Below are 16,854 nucleotides of genomic sequence, written 5' to 3'. Positions count from 1 at the left end.
GCTAACATTAATGATATGCATGTCAATCTCTTATGGCTCAAAGTAGAGGACAGATTGACTTCATCACTACTTGTATTTGTAAGAAGTGTTGACATGCTGAATGCACCGAGCTGTCTGTTTAAACTACTAGCACACAGCTCGGATACCCCACAAGACATGCCACCAAAGGTCTCTTCACAGTCCCCAAGTCCAGAGCAGACTATGGGAGGCGCACATTACTACATAGAGCCATGGATACATGGAACTCTATTCCACATCAGGTAACTGATGCAAGCAGTAGAATCAGATTTAAAGAAACTGATAAAAATACACCTTATGGAACAGCGAGGACTGTGAAGAGACACACACACAGGTACAGACACACATACACATGATAAGACACGCACTCTACACATACGTACACATGGATGTTGTATTGTAAATATGTGATAGTGGAGTAGTAGCCTGAGGGAACACACTAAATGTATTGGGTAAAGTGTTATGAAATGTAATGTCATGTAATATTCTAAATGGTATATAACTGCCTTAATGTTGTAAGAGTCTGGGATCCATAATAAATACAAATAGCAATTGAAGCGGTGCCAATAAATCCTAGTCCACACCTACAGTGAGGGAAAAAAGTATTTGATCCCCTGCTGATTTTGTACGTTTGCCCACTGACAAAGAAATGATCAGTCTATAATTTTAATGGTAGGTTTATTTGAACAGTGAGAGACAGAATAACAATAAAAAAATCCAGAAAAACGCATGTCAAAAATGTTATGAATTGATTTGCATTTTACTGAGGGAAATAAGTATTTGACCCCCTCTCAATCAGAAAGATTTCTGGCTCCCAGGTGTCTTTTATACAGGTAACGAGCTGAGATCAGGAGCACACTCTTAAAGGGAGTGCTCCTAATCTCAGTTTGTTACCTGTATAAAAGACACCTGTCCACAGAAGCAATCAATCAATCAGATTCCAAACTCTCCACCATGGCCAAGACAAAAGAGCTCTCCAAGGATGTCAGGGACAAGATTGTAGACCTACACAAGGCTGGAATGGGCTACAAGACCATCGCCAAGCAGCTTGGTGAGAAGGTGACAACAGTTGGTGCGATTATTCGCAAATGGAAGAAACACAAAATAACTGTCAATTGCCCTCGGCCTGGGGCTCCATGCAAGATCTCACCTCGTGGAGTTGCAATGATCATGAGAACGGTGTGGAATCAGCCCAGAACTACACAGGAGGATCTTGTCAATGACCTCAAGGCAGCTGGGACCATAGTCACCAAGAAAACAATTGGTAACACACTACGCCGTGAAGGACTGAAATCCTGCAGCGCCCGCAAGGTCCCCCTGCTCAAGAAAGCACATTTACAGGGCCATCTGAAGTTTGCCAATGAACATCTGAATGATTCAGAGGAGAACTGGGTGAAAGTGTTGTGGTCAGATGAGACCAAAATGGAGCTCTTTGGCATCAACTCAACTCGCCGTGTTTGGAGGAGGAGGAATGCTGCCTATGACCTCAAGAACACCATCCCCACCGTCAAACATGGAGGTGGAAACATTATGCTTTGGGAGTGTTTTTCTGCTATGGGGACAGGACAACTTCACCGCATCAAAGGGACGATGGACGGGGCCATGTACCGTCAAATCTTGGGTGAGAACCTCCTTCCCTCAGCCAGGGCATTGAAAATGGGCCGTGGATGGGTATTCCAGCATGACAATGACCCAAATCACACGGCCAAGGCAACAAAGGAGTGGCTCAAGAAGAAGCACATTAAGGTCCTGAAGTGGCCTAGCCAGTCTCCAGACCTTAATCCCATAGAAAATCTGTGGAGGGAGCTGAAGGTTCGAGTTGCCAAACGTCAGCCTCGAAACCTTAATGGCTTGGAGAAGATCTGAAAAGAGGAGTGGAACAAAATCCCTCCTGAGATGTGTGCAAACCTGGTGGCCAACTACAAGAAACGTCTGACCTCTGTGATTGCCAACAAGGGTTTTGCCACCAAGTACTAAGTCATGTTATGCAGAGGGGTCAAATACTTATTTCCCTCATTAAAATGCAAATCAATTTATAAAAATTTTTACATGCATTTTTCTGGATTTTTTTGTTGTTATTCTGTCTCTCATGGTTCAAATAAACCTACCATAAAAATTATAGACTGATCATGTCTTTGTCAGTGGGCAAACGTACAAAATCAGCAGGGGATCAAATACTTTTTTCCCTCACTGTATACACCACAATGGGGCTCTATAGTGTGGTGGTTTATGTACTGCTACACAATGAATGTGATGTCATGTTGTCATTCTAATAAACTAATGCAGTTTAATATTGTTCCCTACATTCAAACATAGTCTACATTCATCATTCCATATGCAAAGTATTTGTATTGTAGTTGATTGTCTGAAACTGCTACTGTGCTGGCTTTCAACCTAATTTGATTGAATACACCCTGATGTTTAAAACATTGCCTTTCATTGATATGCATGACAATCCCTGTCATGAGCGGAAATAAATGCAACTTTATTTGATTATGCACTGAATTCTTCTGATTCAGTTGTTCAGCAATAGTGAAACTGGAAACAAAGGCAATTTACATGGGCATAGCTGTTTGTAACATCCAATCTTATCCCTTCCCACAGTTCATTAGAATTGTGATGGCACATCTACCCTAAGTATGATACTTTATAGCCTTACATCCACAGCAGGATAGAACAAAGGCAAGTGAAATTGTAATTTGTCTGTTTATGAATATGAATGAAGTGTGACTGGGGCCTGGTGTGTCATTAAAACAATGGCATAATTGAATGATCTATGAATCCTTTGTCTCAGGCCTTGGGTTGCTTTCACTGACGTCATGTCTGGCAGGCTGTCGCTGAGCACTGCACACTGTTCTCCATCCCTATCACTTCCTGACTGTGGTGGATGTGGGGGAGGGCCAAACAGAGACGTAATCACCCTTGGGAGATGGTTTCCGCATGTCCTCTATTGAGTCCCGATGAGGGCGGTATTGAAGCCTTTATGAGGTAATGATATTGGCTAGCCCTGTCATGTATGAGCAGTGTTACCGTTTTGATGTGGACATACAGTACCAACACGCTCTCACTGTCTCACTGCAGAATTAGACGTTTATTCACTTTTCTTCAAACATAACATTTCGAAGTTGCTCCAAACGTCAATTTTCGAAGTGTTTTTGACACCCTCGGTTGCTCCTGCCGCTCTGTATCGTTCCATTTCTTCTAACATCAAATTTCGAAGTTAACGGTTAAGTTTAGGCAGTTATTCTGAATGGTTAAGGTAAGGGTTAAGGTTTGGTATAGGGTTAAAACAGTGTCCCCTCCCCCATTGGGATTGAACATGAAACCTTCTGATCCAGAGTCATGGAATTACGCCCATCCCCGCCCATGCACTAGCCTACTTGATTGTAACAGCGCTCACTGTTGCCCCTAGTGGTCGGTTTTGAAGGCATTTCCCGATGACCTCAGGACATGGATAGACGTCCAATTTCGAAGTCAATCTTTAACGATCTCCCTGGACATACAGTATGCTTGTTTAATAGCTTTACATGACGAATTGGTTAACAGAAATTCCTCTACACATTTTATGTTCTAGCATTCCGGCACATGTGATTGGTTCTTACCTGCCGCCTCCTTAAGAAGTCCAGTGCTATCTGTACATTCTGGAGTCTATGGAACCGCATCCTCCCTTTCTCCCGAGGCTGTGGGCATAGAGGAGGAATGGGAAGAGGGGGACATGTTAGTGACTTTGCCATGTGGTCTCTCCCTTTCCAAGGACCAGGGACTCACCACACCATTAGTAGTATGAGGACACAGGCAATGCTGCTGCCAGGGTCTTACCCACTCGTCTGCTGAGGGAATGCGAGAAAAAAACAAAAGGGAGGGAACCAACAAATCCGGATCCAGGGTGGTCATTGCTGCCCAATTCCACGTTAACAGAGTTACACTGAGACTCACATGTTACAGTTTAGAATGTATGTCAAACAAAAACCAATGATTGCAAAGTAAAACAAACCATACAACTCTATGCACAATAATTACTTTTAACAATTTCCACTGAACATTTTACAAAAACACATTTACTTGAAGAACATTCTCTTACCAAACTTTGCATCTGCACTTTTCTTCAAGTTCTTCATTCTTTTTTGTTTGACATACATTTTAAATCGAAAAATCTGAGTCTCTCTCAGTGTCACTGTTATCGTGGAATTGACCTGCTACAAATCACTGCTATTACTACACAATGTATTTACTAGATAGAAAATACATTTATCTATGTCCTCCCAAACTGAACTGACAGAACACATCATCTGACATATTTCACCATTCACAACTACAGTAATAACTAATGACAAAAGGCTAAACATGAAGCTATAAACAAGTGGGTCTGAGTGATAAACTCATTCCAATGAGGACCATTGAAACAAACAATAAATACATTTTCTAAATCCAAAAAGCATCTAGGATTAATTTAGCTGTGCGGTAAAACACCTGAGAATGTGAATTCAGGACACGACTGAGCAGAGAGACAAACTCCTGTGACAGACACCCGTGGACAATGGGAGGTCACAGCGTGAGGTAATGAGATGGAAACTGCGTCACAAGCCAGCCAGTCCCCTGACAACCCAGGATTGAGCTGCAGCACAGCCCTCTGGATTCAGTCATTACTCTCCTGGCTGGCCAAGAGGCGGAGGAATCCCTTTCACCTCAATGGCGGAGTGACAACATTCACAAAAGCCTTGTCCTCAACGGCTCACTCTCATTTAATTTGGCACGTTCAGTCAAGTGGCTTTGTTTTGGTATACACTGAATACAATAGAAAGCCACTATTTGATGAAAAATGTCCAATGGTTCATAAAGGTTGACATTCAGTTTGATTGTATGGTTCAATGATGCACAAAGCTATTGAGGTTGGACTTAAAGACCCAGGCGGAGATCTTATGAATCACATAACAATATGATTGAGTTGTACCAGCGCTTGCAATCCTATCCAAGACTGAAGTGCATGGTGTTTCTCTTTCACTTTACAATGGCATGCACAATACCACCGTTTTTTTGTTGTTGAAAAAACCCAATGAATTGAACATGAGCCTGGGCCTTTAGCTCATAAGCCAAGCACATTTCCATCATGGAATCCATATCAGCTTGTCAGCTAGCATCTCTAAAGCAATACAGTGGGGCTACTCCCTATTCTACACAGCAGCATCAAGCACAGTGTTGCGCACAAACTTTTATCATAGAATCTAAGAGAAAGAAAACTTGACCTAGCCATATAAACGGATTGCTATAGTGCTTACTAGGGTCCACTAAAGTAAAAAGCCTGCGGTGGGATTGTTGTTCCACTCTCATTAATGTCCACGGAACGTGCTGCATTAGTTGTGTTACAAGGGGGAGGATGGCGAACCACACCTACCCCCTTATCATCATCCTGCGCATCTCCATGCTGCTCAACCGCACATGCTTCTGCCGAACTCACCAACCGCAATGTCTTGAGGAAATCACGCTCCCTTGGCTTACCAGACCGAGTTAACGTGAGCGCAGGAAAGAAACACACAAGTGGGAGACAAATAGACATGGACACAAGTTGGACAAATGAAAAGGAGGACATAAAGTGAACAGGAAAGAAACATCCAATATGGAAGAGAGGAGGAAGAGGGCAGAGAGGAAACAGGATGTAAACAAAAGAAAGGAGATATCTACTTCGAGGAGAAAAATCAGCTTCACCTATTTTAGAGGGAACCTAATTTCTCCTCACATGAGTTACAGAGATCCTGCTGCACACCACCAAACAACGGTGATGTCAAAAGTCAGAAATGATTGTGATTCATTTTCATATTCTAATGCAGGCTTCTCCAACCCTGTTACTGGAGAGCGCCAACGCTAATCTAGCGCACCAGATTCTAATAATTAGCCGGTTGAGAAGCTGAATCAGGTTAGTTACAGCTGGAAGGGTAGCTCTCCAGGAACAGGGTTGAAAAGGCCTGCTCTAATGTGATGACATTTTGAGTGATCCGAACTGAAGTGATAACAAACAGCCTTAATCAAGATTCCTTGTCTACCTCTCCTTTCCATCCATCATTTCTATCAAGCAGTGTTTTGTTTGGAACACAATGACATCACAAACATTGTAAACTAGCATCCCACTGGGCACAGACGTCACTTCAACGTCTAGTTTTGATTTAAATTTGGTTGAGTTGTCAACTAACGTGAATCTAATATGAAATCAACAAAAATGTTACCCTGTCATTGGATTTAGATTAAAAGTTCGGTGAAAAAATTACTACATTCCCTTACGTTGATGACTTTTTGCCAATCCAATCAGTTTTCCACGTTGAGTCAACATCATCATATTGAATTTTTGGGTTGAAATGACGTGGAAGCAACGTTGATTCAACCAGTTTTTGACAAGTGGGATTGCAGTTAGTTTCCCCCTAGCCTTGAAGCATACATGGTCTTGGGGCGTTTTCACATATCTGATTGACACTATAAATGTAGGATATACTGTATATGTGGACTTTAAGTGTATGTAAAAACTAAATAAATTCTGGTCCTTGCTCAAGAGGTTCAGGATCTAGGACCCGATTGATAAACAACAAAGTGATATAATATGTCTGGTAAAGTGGACCCTGAACTTTCACAAAAATGTATTGTGTGAAGCAAATTGTACTTTTGGAGAATTCTCAAGAAGGCACTGTGATACTGCACCAGGGTACAGATTAATATATGGAAACGCCCTTTACGTTAAATCATAATCACACAATGGAATTAATTGTGTTACCTTGGGGTTTAGCAGCAAGGCAAACCATAGCCTATAATGTAAATCTCAGTTCTAACTTTTCTTTCAAGAACACAGGTACATTTCCAAAATTAAACCGTCTAGCACAATGAAAAATGGCACCCTATTCCCTATAAATCAAATCATATCAAATATTATTGGTCACATACACCACCATTCAAAAGTTTTAGAACACCTACTCATTCAAGGGTTTTTCTTTATTTGTACTATTTTATATTTGAGATTCTTCAAATAGCCACCCTTTGCCTTGGTGACAGCTTTGCACACTCTTGGCATTCTCTCAACCAGCTTCATGAGGTAGTCACCTGGAATGCATTTCAATTAACAGGTGTGCCTTCTTAAAAGTTAATTTGTGGAATTTCTTTCCTTCTTAATGCGTTTGAGTCAAACAGTTGTGTTGTGACAAGGTAGGGGGGGGGGGGGTATACAGAAGATAGTCCTATTTGGTAAAAGACCAAGTCCATATCATGGCAGGAACAGCTCAAATAAGCAAAAAGGAATGACAGTCCATCATTACTTTAAGACATGAAGGTCAGTCAATACGGAACATTTCAAGAACTTTGAAAGTTTCTTCGAGTGCAGTCGCAAAAACCATATGATGAAACTGGCTCTCATGAGGACAGCCACAGGAATGGAAGACCCAGAGTTACCTCTGCTGCAGATGATAAGTTCATTAGAGTTACCAGCCTCAGAAACTGCAGCCCAAATAAATGCTTCACAGAGTTCAAGTAACAGACACATCGCAACATCAACTGTTCAGAGGAGACTGTGTGAATCAGGCCTTCATGGTGGAATTGCTGCAAAGAAACCACTACGAAATGACACCAATGAGAAGAAGAGACTTGCTTAGGCCAAGAAACACGAGCAATGGACATTAGACCGGTGGAAATGTGTACTTTGGTCTGGAGTCCAAATTGGAGATTTTTGGTTCCAACCGCCGTGTCTTTGTGAGACGCAGTGTGGGTGAACGGATGATCTCCACATGTGTAGTTCCCACCGTAAAGCATGGAGGAGGAGGTGTTATGGTGTGGGGTGCTCTGCTGGTAACACTGTCTGATTTATTTAGAATTCAAGGCACACTTAACCAGCATGGCTACAACAGCATTCTGCAGCGATATGCCATCTCATCTGGTTTGGGTTTAGTGGGACTATCATATATTTTTCAACAGGACAATGACCCAACACACCTCCAGGCTGTGTAAGGGCTATTTGACCAAGAAGGAGAGTGATGGAGTGCCGCATCAGATGACCTGGCTTCCACAATCCCCCGACCTCAACCAAATTGAGATGGTTTAGGATGAGTCGGACCGCAGAGTGAAGGAAAAGCAGCATATGTGGGAACTACCTCATGAAGCTGGTTGAGAGAATGCCAAGAGTGTGCAAAGCTGTCATCAAGGCAAAGGGTGGCTATTTGAAGAATCTCAAATATATTTGGATTTGTTTAACACTTGTTTGGTTACTACATGATTCCATATGTGTTATTTCATAGTTTTGTTGTCTTCACTATTATTCTACAATGTAGACAATAGTAAAAATAAAGAAAAACCCATGAATGAGTAGGTGTTCTAAAACGTTTGACCGGTAGTGTACTCATATTTAGCAGATGTTATTGCGGGTGTAGCGAAATGCTTGTTTTAATTTGAGAAAAAAAAAAACGTTATGGGCTAATAATGTAAGACAAAAAAACGAAATACTGCAAAGTTGCTTAGGAGCTAGAAGCAGAGCTGTCATGTCTGTTGGCACCATCTTGTATTTTTGCATGGGCTCTGGTAAAAAGTAGTTCCCTACGGAATAGGGTTCCATTTCAGACATACCCTCTGATTCATCATGCACACATGATGAGGAATGATAACAGGCTAGAGCTACATTACCATGACAACACAGTACTCACCAATGACTGGCCAGTCAGGACCTCCAGCAGTGAGATCAGGTTATGTCCATCTCGTAGGTCTTCATACAGGTCATTTACATGCTTTCGTACCTAAGGCCAGAGGAAAGGAACATTAATATATTAATATAATATATGCCATTTGGCAGATGTTTTTATCCAAAGGGACTTACAGTCACGCGTGCATATATTTTACGTACGGGTGGTCCAGGGAATCGAACCCACTATCCTAGCATTACAAGCGCCATCAAATAAAATCACATTTTATTTGTCACACGCGCCAAATACAACAGGTGTAGACTTTACCGTGAAATGCTTACTTACGAGTCCTTTCCCAACAATGCAGAGTAAAAAAGAATAAGAAAAATTTGCACAAAATAAAAAAGGAAACAGTAACACAATAGAAAATCAATAACGAGGCCATATACAAGGAGTACCGGTACCGAGTCAATGTGCAGGGGTACGAGGTAGTTGAGGTGATTGAGGTAATACAGTATGTACATGTGGGTAGGTTACTAGGCAATCAGGATATATAATAAACTGAGTAGCAGCAGAGTATGTGAGTGTGAAAGAGTGTGAAAGTGTGTGTGTGTGTGTGTGTGTGTGTGTGTGTGTGTGTGTGTGTGTGTGTGTGTGTGTGTGTGTGTGTGTGTGTGTGTGTGTGTGTGCGTGCGTGCGTGTGTGTGTGTGTGCGTGTGTGTGTGTGTGTGTATGTGTGTGTGTGTGTGTGGTGTATGTGGCATCAATATGCATGTGTGTGTGTGTGTTTTGTGTGTCAGCGTATGTAGTGTGTGTGTGTGTGCGTGTGTGTATGTGTGTGTTGGAGTTTCAGTGTAGAATGTGTGAGTATGTGGGTAGAGTCCAATGAGTGTGCATAGAGCAGGTGCAAGAGAGTCAATGCAAATAGTCCATTTGATTAACTGTTCAGCAGTCTTATGGCTTGGGTGTAGAAGCTGTTCAGGAGCCTTAAACATGATGAGAGTGCATACCTATTGGGATACTAAAATCAGACCTGTGTCAAATAGTATGTCAATTTAGCTTGGAGTTTGCACTTTTGAGACTACTCTATTGGTTCCATTGTAGCGTGTAAACTAAATCAAGTGCATTTCAGGTATTTGAAAGTATTTTACATAATGTACCGTATTGGTCCGAATATAAGACGACCCTGATTATAAGACGACCCCCCGTTTTTCAACACAAACATTTAGAAAAACAGATTTGCAGACTAGATTTGCCGAACAAAGAACTTCATTTTATTTTAAAATAACAATATTAAAAACACAGTGAATTAAACACAAAGGCAAACTATGTACAGTATGATTCAAAATTAATATCAAGCAATAATAAAGCAACATTTTTAAATAACAGAGAAAATACAGGCCACACATTTAACTAAACTTAACAAAAATTCGCCAAACTTCTCCTCCGATGTCTCTCTATCCCTCACACACGTCCTCTGCCCCGCTGTGTTCGCTCTCGCTGTCATCGCTCCCCAGCTGCTCCGCTTCCACCGGCTCCTCCCAAAGCACGTCGTCCTCGCTGCCGTCCAATGCATTTGAGATGCAACATTTTTTAAAGCCATCGATGATGCTCTGTGAGGGAATAGCATCCCATGCATGCAGGATCCATTCACACAGTAGACGGACTGACGGCTTCTGTATTTTCCCGGTCGGTGTGAGTGCGTGGTTGCCAGACAGGAGCCACTCTGTGTATTTTTTTCGCAGGTTATCCTTGAAAGGCTTGTTCACAACTACGTCCAACACCTGTAGCTGGCTTGTCATTCCCCCTGGTATGATCACAAGATCCCCGTTCATTGCTCGCACCTGACTTTTCACGGGCTCAGTCAGATACGCATTTGAGCTCTCTGGCGATTTCCAGGGCCTTAACCTGGATGACAGCTCTGGTAATGGGCATTCCCTCACTTCTTTTTTCCCTGACATATTCAAAAACCCTCCGGTCAACCTCAATGAAACGACCACTTTGAGGACCACGGAAGGATTTTCGCTGACTGTTAGCATCTTTTAGACGTTGTTTTTCTGCTCGCCATCTTCTTACATTACACTCAGTGACCCCGAATGTCTTGGCAGCTTGGCAGTTGTTAGATGACTCTGCCTTATTGACAACCATTATTTTGAAATTGGCATCATAGCTCCTCCGCTGTTGTTTATTGACCTGGCCCACTTTTGAGCCACTTGTCTCTAAATGGTCAGCCTGTCTTTCCATCTTTAAACACCGGTAACGGGCTGGTTGTTAAGGACGCCTCTTCCCTCCGTCCGGAACGAATTTTTGGCGCCATCTGTGCCCGCGAATGTGTATTGACATTTAAAGGGAGCGCCGAAGAAGAGAAACTGCGCTCTGAATACTAGACCCCGAATATAAGACGACCCGACTTTTTTGGACCTATTTCGAGGGGAAAAAAGGCCGTCTTATATTCGGACCAATACGGTATTTGACCCAGGTCTGATTTCAATCTCAAAGCATTTACAGTATATTGCCTGACTGAAACTGCAATTAGGCTCCCTTAAATTACATTATGTTGACATTTCCTGACCGTATTTTAAAGGCTGTGATTTATCACCATATAATTAGCATATTTTACAAGCTTAACAAATACAGGCTGAGTGAGTAGTCACCCATACAATGGTAAAGTAAACTTTGACAGAAAAAGTACAGACATTCAACCTTTGAATGTGCTCTGGATTAAAGTTAGGGTCAAATCATTATACTACTATCATTCCTGCATACAGAGCAGCTGCCCCTCCCCCTTCCCATAATTCAATCTGAGCCGTTGATATACTTCTACTCTGTCAAAAACAAACAAAAGCCACGTCTCTCCATGTGCTTCTTTTAACACATGCTGACCTTTTGAGTTATGCATAACCTGTTTCAGAAAACCTGACTAACAGGGGCTAATCTGTCTTTCTTCACAAAAGGCTTGTAGTGACAGTGATAGCACCGTGCTGAGTTGGTTATATAGTTAGATGAAAAGGAGAAGACTGGCCAAAAATGATTTACAGCACAGCATGTCAATTTAAACAAGAATCCAAAAAGCTCCACTGACTGTGACTGACATGCTGCAAAGAGGCTGGGAATCAGGGTTATATGGTCTTAACATTTCTCTCAAAGATGTAACAGCAAAGGCTTTATCAGAATAATTCCAATCAGGTTCCTGGCCCCTCCCCTTCAGAGACTAGAGCCCTGCCTCTGAATAACAGAGGAAGCACATATCCATGGTTCATCCTGCCCCACACTCAACAACTCCAGACCAGTTCTAGGCTTTCCAGTAGGCCCATCTCCCTTTCTTCCTGTCCTGAATACCACCAGGCCTGTGAAATCCCCCGGCTGCCCGGTGACCAGGCGACAGGCTCCTCTCGTCTCCACCACATAACCCCAGCTAACAGGCACAGTTGTATTGTTTGTATATCGTTGTATTTTAAATTTGTGTGACTGTCTTTGTCTATCAGTGTCACGGATTCAGCCGAGGCTGCTCCTCCTCCTTGCTCGGGCAGGCTTCGGCGTTCGTCGTCCCCGGAGTACTAGCTGCTACCGATCTATGTTTCGGTGTTTGTCTTGTTTGGTCTTTATTGTTTACACCTGTTTCCAATTATGTTGCATTGTATTCCCTTTAAAATCCCCTGTCTCTCCTAGTTTATTATGTGTGATTGTTTTTCGTGAGGTCGGCAGTAGCTGTTGTGTGCGAGTATTGTTCCTCCCTGTTAGGAGGTTTTTTGGTTTTGTACTTTCTATACTGTGTTCAGTAAAGTACGTCTGCCAGTAGCTCGGTGTCCTGCGCTTGACTTCGTTTACCGCATACACGTCAGCCTGACAATCAGTGTATCAGTGTTTTGTTACTTGTCATGTTTTGTGTTTTCAGTGGACCCCAAGAAGAGTAGCTGATGCTTCTGCAAAAGCTAATGGGGATCCAAATAAACAAATACACAAATAGTTGTGGGGCCAAATTAGTCCCGCTCCCCTGTTACTAGTTTACCTATACCAGGTGGCAGGCTTCTCTTGTCTCCACCACATAATCCCAGCTAACAGGCACAGCTGTGGGGCCAAAATAGTCCCGCTCCCCTGTTACTAGAGGGTCAGCCAAATATTTCCCCCCCACTGTTACTCAGCACCGTTTAAATCCAGCAGACAATGTCCCTGGGGGTAAGGCATGTTGACCCAGGCACAGATGATCTAGAGAATGATTTTCTTTCCTGTGGCACAGTTTACTCTCAAATTCAGATATTAAAGGCCCAGTGCAGTCAAAAACGTGATTTTCCAGTGTTTTATTTACACTGAACAAAAATATAAACGCAACATGTAAAGTGCTGGTCCCAAGTTTCATGAGCTGAAATAAAAGATCCCAGAAATGTTGCATATGCACAAAAAAGCTTACTTCTCTAAACTTGTGTGCACAAATTTGTTTACATCCCTGTTAGTGAGCATTTCTCCTTCATCAAGATAATCCATCCACCTGCAGGTGTGGCATATCAAGAACCTGATTAAACAGCATGATCATTACACAGGTGCACCTTGTGCTGGGGAAAATAAAAGGCCACTATAAAATGTGCAGTTTTGTCACACAACACAATGCCACAGATGTCTCAAGTTTTGAGGAAGCTTGGAATTGGCATACTGACTGCAGGAATGTCCACCAGAGCTGTTGCCAGATAATATAATTTTCATTTCTCTACCATAAGCTGCCTCCAACGTCGTTTTAGAGAATTTGGCAGTACGTCCAACCGGCCTCACAACTGCAGACTACGTGTTACCACGCCAGCCCAGGACATTCACATCCGGCTTCTTCACCTGCGGGATCATCTGAGGCCAGCCACCCAGACAGCTGATGAAACTGTGGGTTTGCACAACCGAAAAATGTCTGCACAAACTGTCAGAAACCGTCTCAGTGAAGCTCATCTGCGTGCTCGTCGTCCTCACCAGGGTCTTGACCTGACTGCAGTTCAGCCTCGTAACTGACTTCAGTGGGCAAATGCTCACCTTCGATAGCCAATGGCACGCTGGAGAAGTGTGCTTTTCACGGATGAATTCCGTTTTTATCTGTACCGGGTAGATGGCAGATGGCAGATGGCATTGTGTGGGTGAGTGGTTTGCTGATGTCAACGTTGTGAACAGAGTGCCCCAAGGTGGTGGTGGGGTTATGGTATGGGCAGGCATAAGCTACGGACAACGAACACAATTGCATTTTATCGATGGCAATTTGAATGCACAGAGATACTGTGATGAGATCCTGATGCCCATTGTCGTGCCATTCATCCGCCACCATCACCTCATGTTTCAACATGATAATGTCGCAAGGATCTGTACACAATTCCTGGAAGCTGAACATGTCTCAACAGACATGTCACCAACGCTACCGAAGTTCTATCAACACATTGACTGTAGTACTCGCTCTGGGAAAACACTAGACCACTGCTACTCCCCCTTTGGAGATGCCTATAAGGCCCTCCCCCGCCCTCCCTTCGGCAAATCAGATCGCGACTCTATTTTGCTCCTCCCTTCCTATAGGCAGAAACTCAAACAGGAAGTACCCGTGCTAAGGTCTATTCAACACTGGTCTGACCAATCGGAATCCATGCTTCAAGATCGTTTTGATCACGCGGACTGGGATATGTTTCGGGTAGCCTCTGAGAATAACATTGACGTATACACAGACACTGTGACTGAGTTCATCAGGAAGTGTATAGGGGATGTTCTTCCCACTGTGACTATTAAAACCTACCCAAACCAGAAACCGTGGATAGATGGCAGCATTCGTGCAAAACTGAAAGTGCGAACCACCGCATTTAACCATGGCAAGGTGACTGGGAATATGGCAGAATACAAACAGTGTAGTTATTCCCTCCGCAAGGCAATCAAACAGGCAAAATGTCAGTACAGAGACAAAGTGGAGTCGCAATTCAAAGGCTCAGACATGAGACGTATGTGGCAGGGTCTACAGACAATCACAGATTACAAAGGGAAAACCAGCCACGTCGCGGACACCGACGTCTTGCTCCCGGACAAGCTAAACACCTTCTTCGCCCGCTTTGAGGATAACACAGTGCCACCGATGCAGCCCGCTCCCAAGGACTGTGGGCTCGCATTCTCCGTGGCCAACGTGAGTAAGACATTTAAGCGTGTTAACCCTCACAAGGCTGCCGGCCCAGACGGCATCCCTGACCGCGTCCTCAGAGCATACGCAGACCAACTGGCTGGACTGTTTACGGACATATTCAATCTCCCCCTATCCCAGTCTGCTGTCCCTACTTGCTTCAAGATGTCCACCATTTTTCCTGTACCCAAGAAAGCAAAGGTGACTGAACTAAATGACTATGGCTCCCTAGCACTCACTTCTGTCATCATGAAGTGCTATGAGAGGCTAGTTAAGGATCATATCACCTCTACCTTACCTGACACCCTAGACCCACTTCAATTTGCTTACCGCCCAAATAGATCCACAGACTATGCAATCGCTATCGCACTGCACACTGCCCTATCCCATCTGGACAAGAGGAATACCTACATAATAATGCTGTTCATTGACTATAACTCAGCCTTCAACACCATAGTACCCTCCAAGCTCATCATTAAGCTTAGGGCAATGGGTCTGAACCCCGCCCTGTGCAACTGGGTCCTGGACTTCATGACGGGCCACCCCTAGGTGGTGAAGGTAGGAAACAACACCTCCACTTCGCTGATCCTCAACACAGGGGTGCATGCTCAGCCCCCTCCTGTACTCCCTGTTCACCCATGACTGCGTGGCCAGGCACGCCTTCAACTCAATCAACAAGTTTGCAGACGATACAACAGTAGTAGGCCTGATTACCAACAATGACAAGACAACCTACAGGGAGGTGCTGAGGGCCGTGGCAGAGTGGTGCCAGGAAAATAAACTCTTCCTCAATGTCAACAAAATGAAGGAGCTGATCGTGGACTTCAGGAAACAGCAGAGGGAGCACACCCCTATCCTCATCGACGGGACCGCAGTGGAGAAGGTGGAAAGCTTCAAGTTCCTCGGCGTACACATCACTGACAATCTGAAATGGTCCACCCACACAGACAGTGTGGTGAAGAAGGTGCAGCAGCGCCTCTTTAACCTCAGGAGGCTGAAAAAATGTGGCTTGTCCCCTAAGACCCTCACAAACTTTTACAGATGCATCATTGAGAGCATCCTGTCGGGCTGTATCACCGCCTGGTACGGCAAACTGCACCGCCCGCAACCACCGGCTCTCCAGAGGGTGGTCCGGGGGCACACTGCCTGCCGTCCAGGACAGCTACACAGGATGTCACAGGAAAAAAATATAATCAAGGTCATCAACCACCCATGCCACAGCCTGTTCACCCCGCTATCATCCAGAAGGCGAGATCAGTACAGGTGCATCAAAGCTGGGACCGAGAGACTGAAAAACAGCTTCTATCTCAAGGCCATCAGACTGTTAAATAGCCATCACTAGCCGGCTACCACCCGGTTACTCAACCCTGCACCTTAGAGGCTGCTGCCCTATATACATAGACATGGAATCACAGGCCACTTTAATAATGGAACACTAGTCACTTTAATAATGTTTACGTACCACTTTACTAATCTCATATGTATTTACTGTATTCTATTCTACTGTATTTTATTCAATGCCACTCCGACATTGCTCGTCCTAATATTTATATATTTCTTAATTCCATTATTTTACTTTTAGATTCGTGAATTGTTAGATACTACTGCACTGTTGGAGCTAGCTAGCATGTCTCTACACCCACAATAACATCTGCTAATTATGTGTATGTGACCAACACAATTTGATTTGGTTTGATTTGATTGAGCATTTCTGGGATACTCTGGATCAACGTGTATGACAGCATGTTCCAGTTCCTGCCAATATCCAGCAACTTCACACAGCCACTGAAGAGGAGTGGGACAACATTCCACAGGTCACAATCAACAGCCTGATCAACTCTATGCGAAGAAGATGTGTCGCGCTGCATGAAGCAAATGGTGGTCACACCAGATAATGACTGGTTTTCTGATCCACGCCCCTACCTTTTTTTAAGCTAACTGTGACCAACATATGCATATCTGTATTCCCAGCAGTGGAGGGTCCTCAGAGGAATTTAATAAAAAATAAAAATAGTGAAACATTAAAAAAGTTATCCTTTTTAGATAAAACTATACTAAATATATTCCCGT

General features: G+C 43.5%; 1 protein-coding gene across 1 annotated transcript in view; it reads right to left on the bottom strand.

The window, feature by feature from the left end:
* Nucleotides 1–16,854, bottom strand: part of LOC311100987 (dystonin-like) — a gene marked incomplete at its 3' end in the record, with an annotated part of 186,503 nt that overhangs the window by 118,525 nt on the left and 51,124 nt on the right. Inside the window, exons 4-5 of the mRNA XM_084141993.1 lie at nucleotides 8,685–8,774; nucleotides 3,621–3,698 (exon numbers count right to left, since the gene is read on the bottom strand). Of these exons, the coding sequence (XP_083998119.1) occupies nucleotides 3,621–3,698; nucleotides 8,685–8,774 (168 nt within the window). The remainder of the gene's footprint in view (nucleotides 1–3,620; nucleotides 3,699–8,684; nucleotides 8,775–16,854) is intronic.

The sequence above is a fragment of the Coregonus lavaretus genome (genome assembly GCF_964263955.1).
Source record: "Coregonus lavaretus genome assembly, chromosome: 25".
Lineage (NCBI taxonomy): Eukaryota > Metazoa > Chordata > Actinopteri > Salmoniformes > Salmonidae > Coregonus > Coregonus lavaretus.
This window is presented reverse-complemented; position numbering and strand designations above follow the sequence as displayed.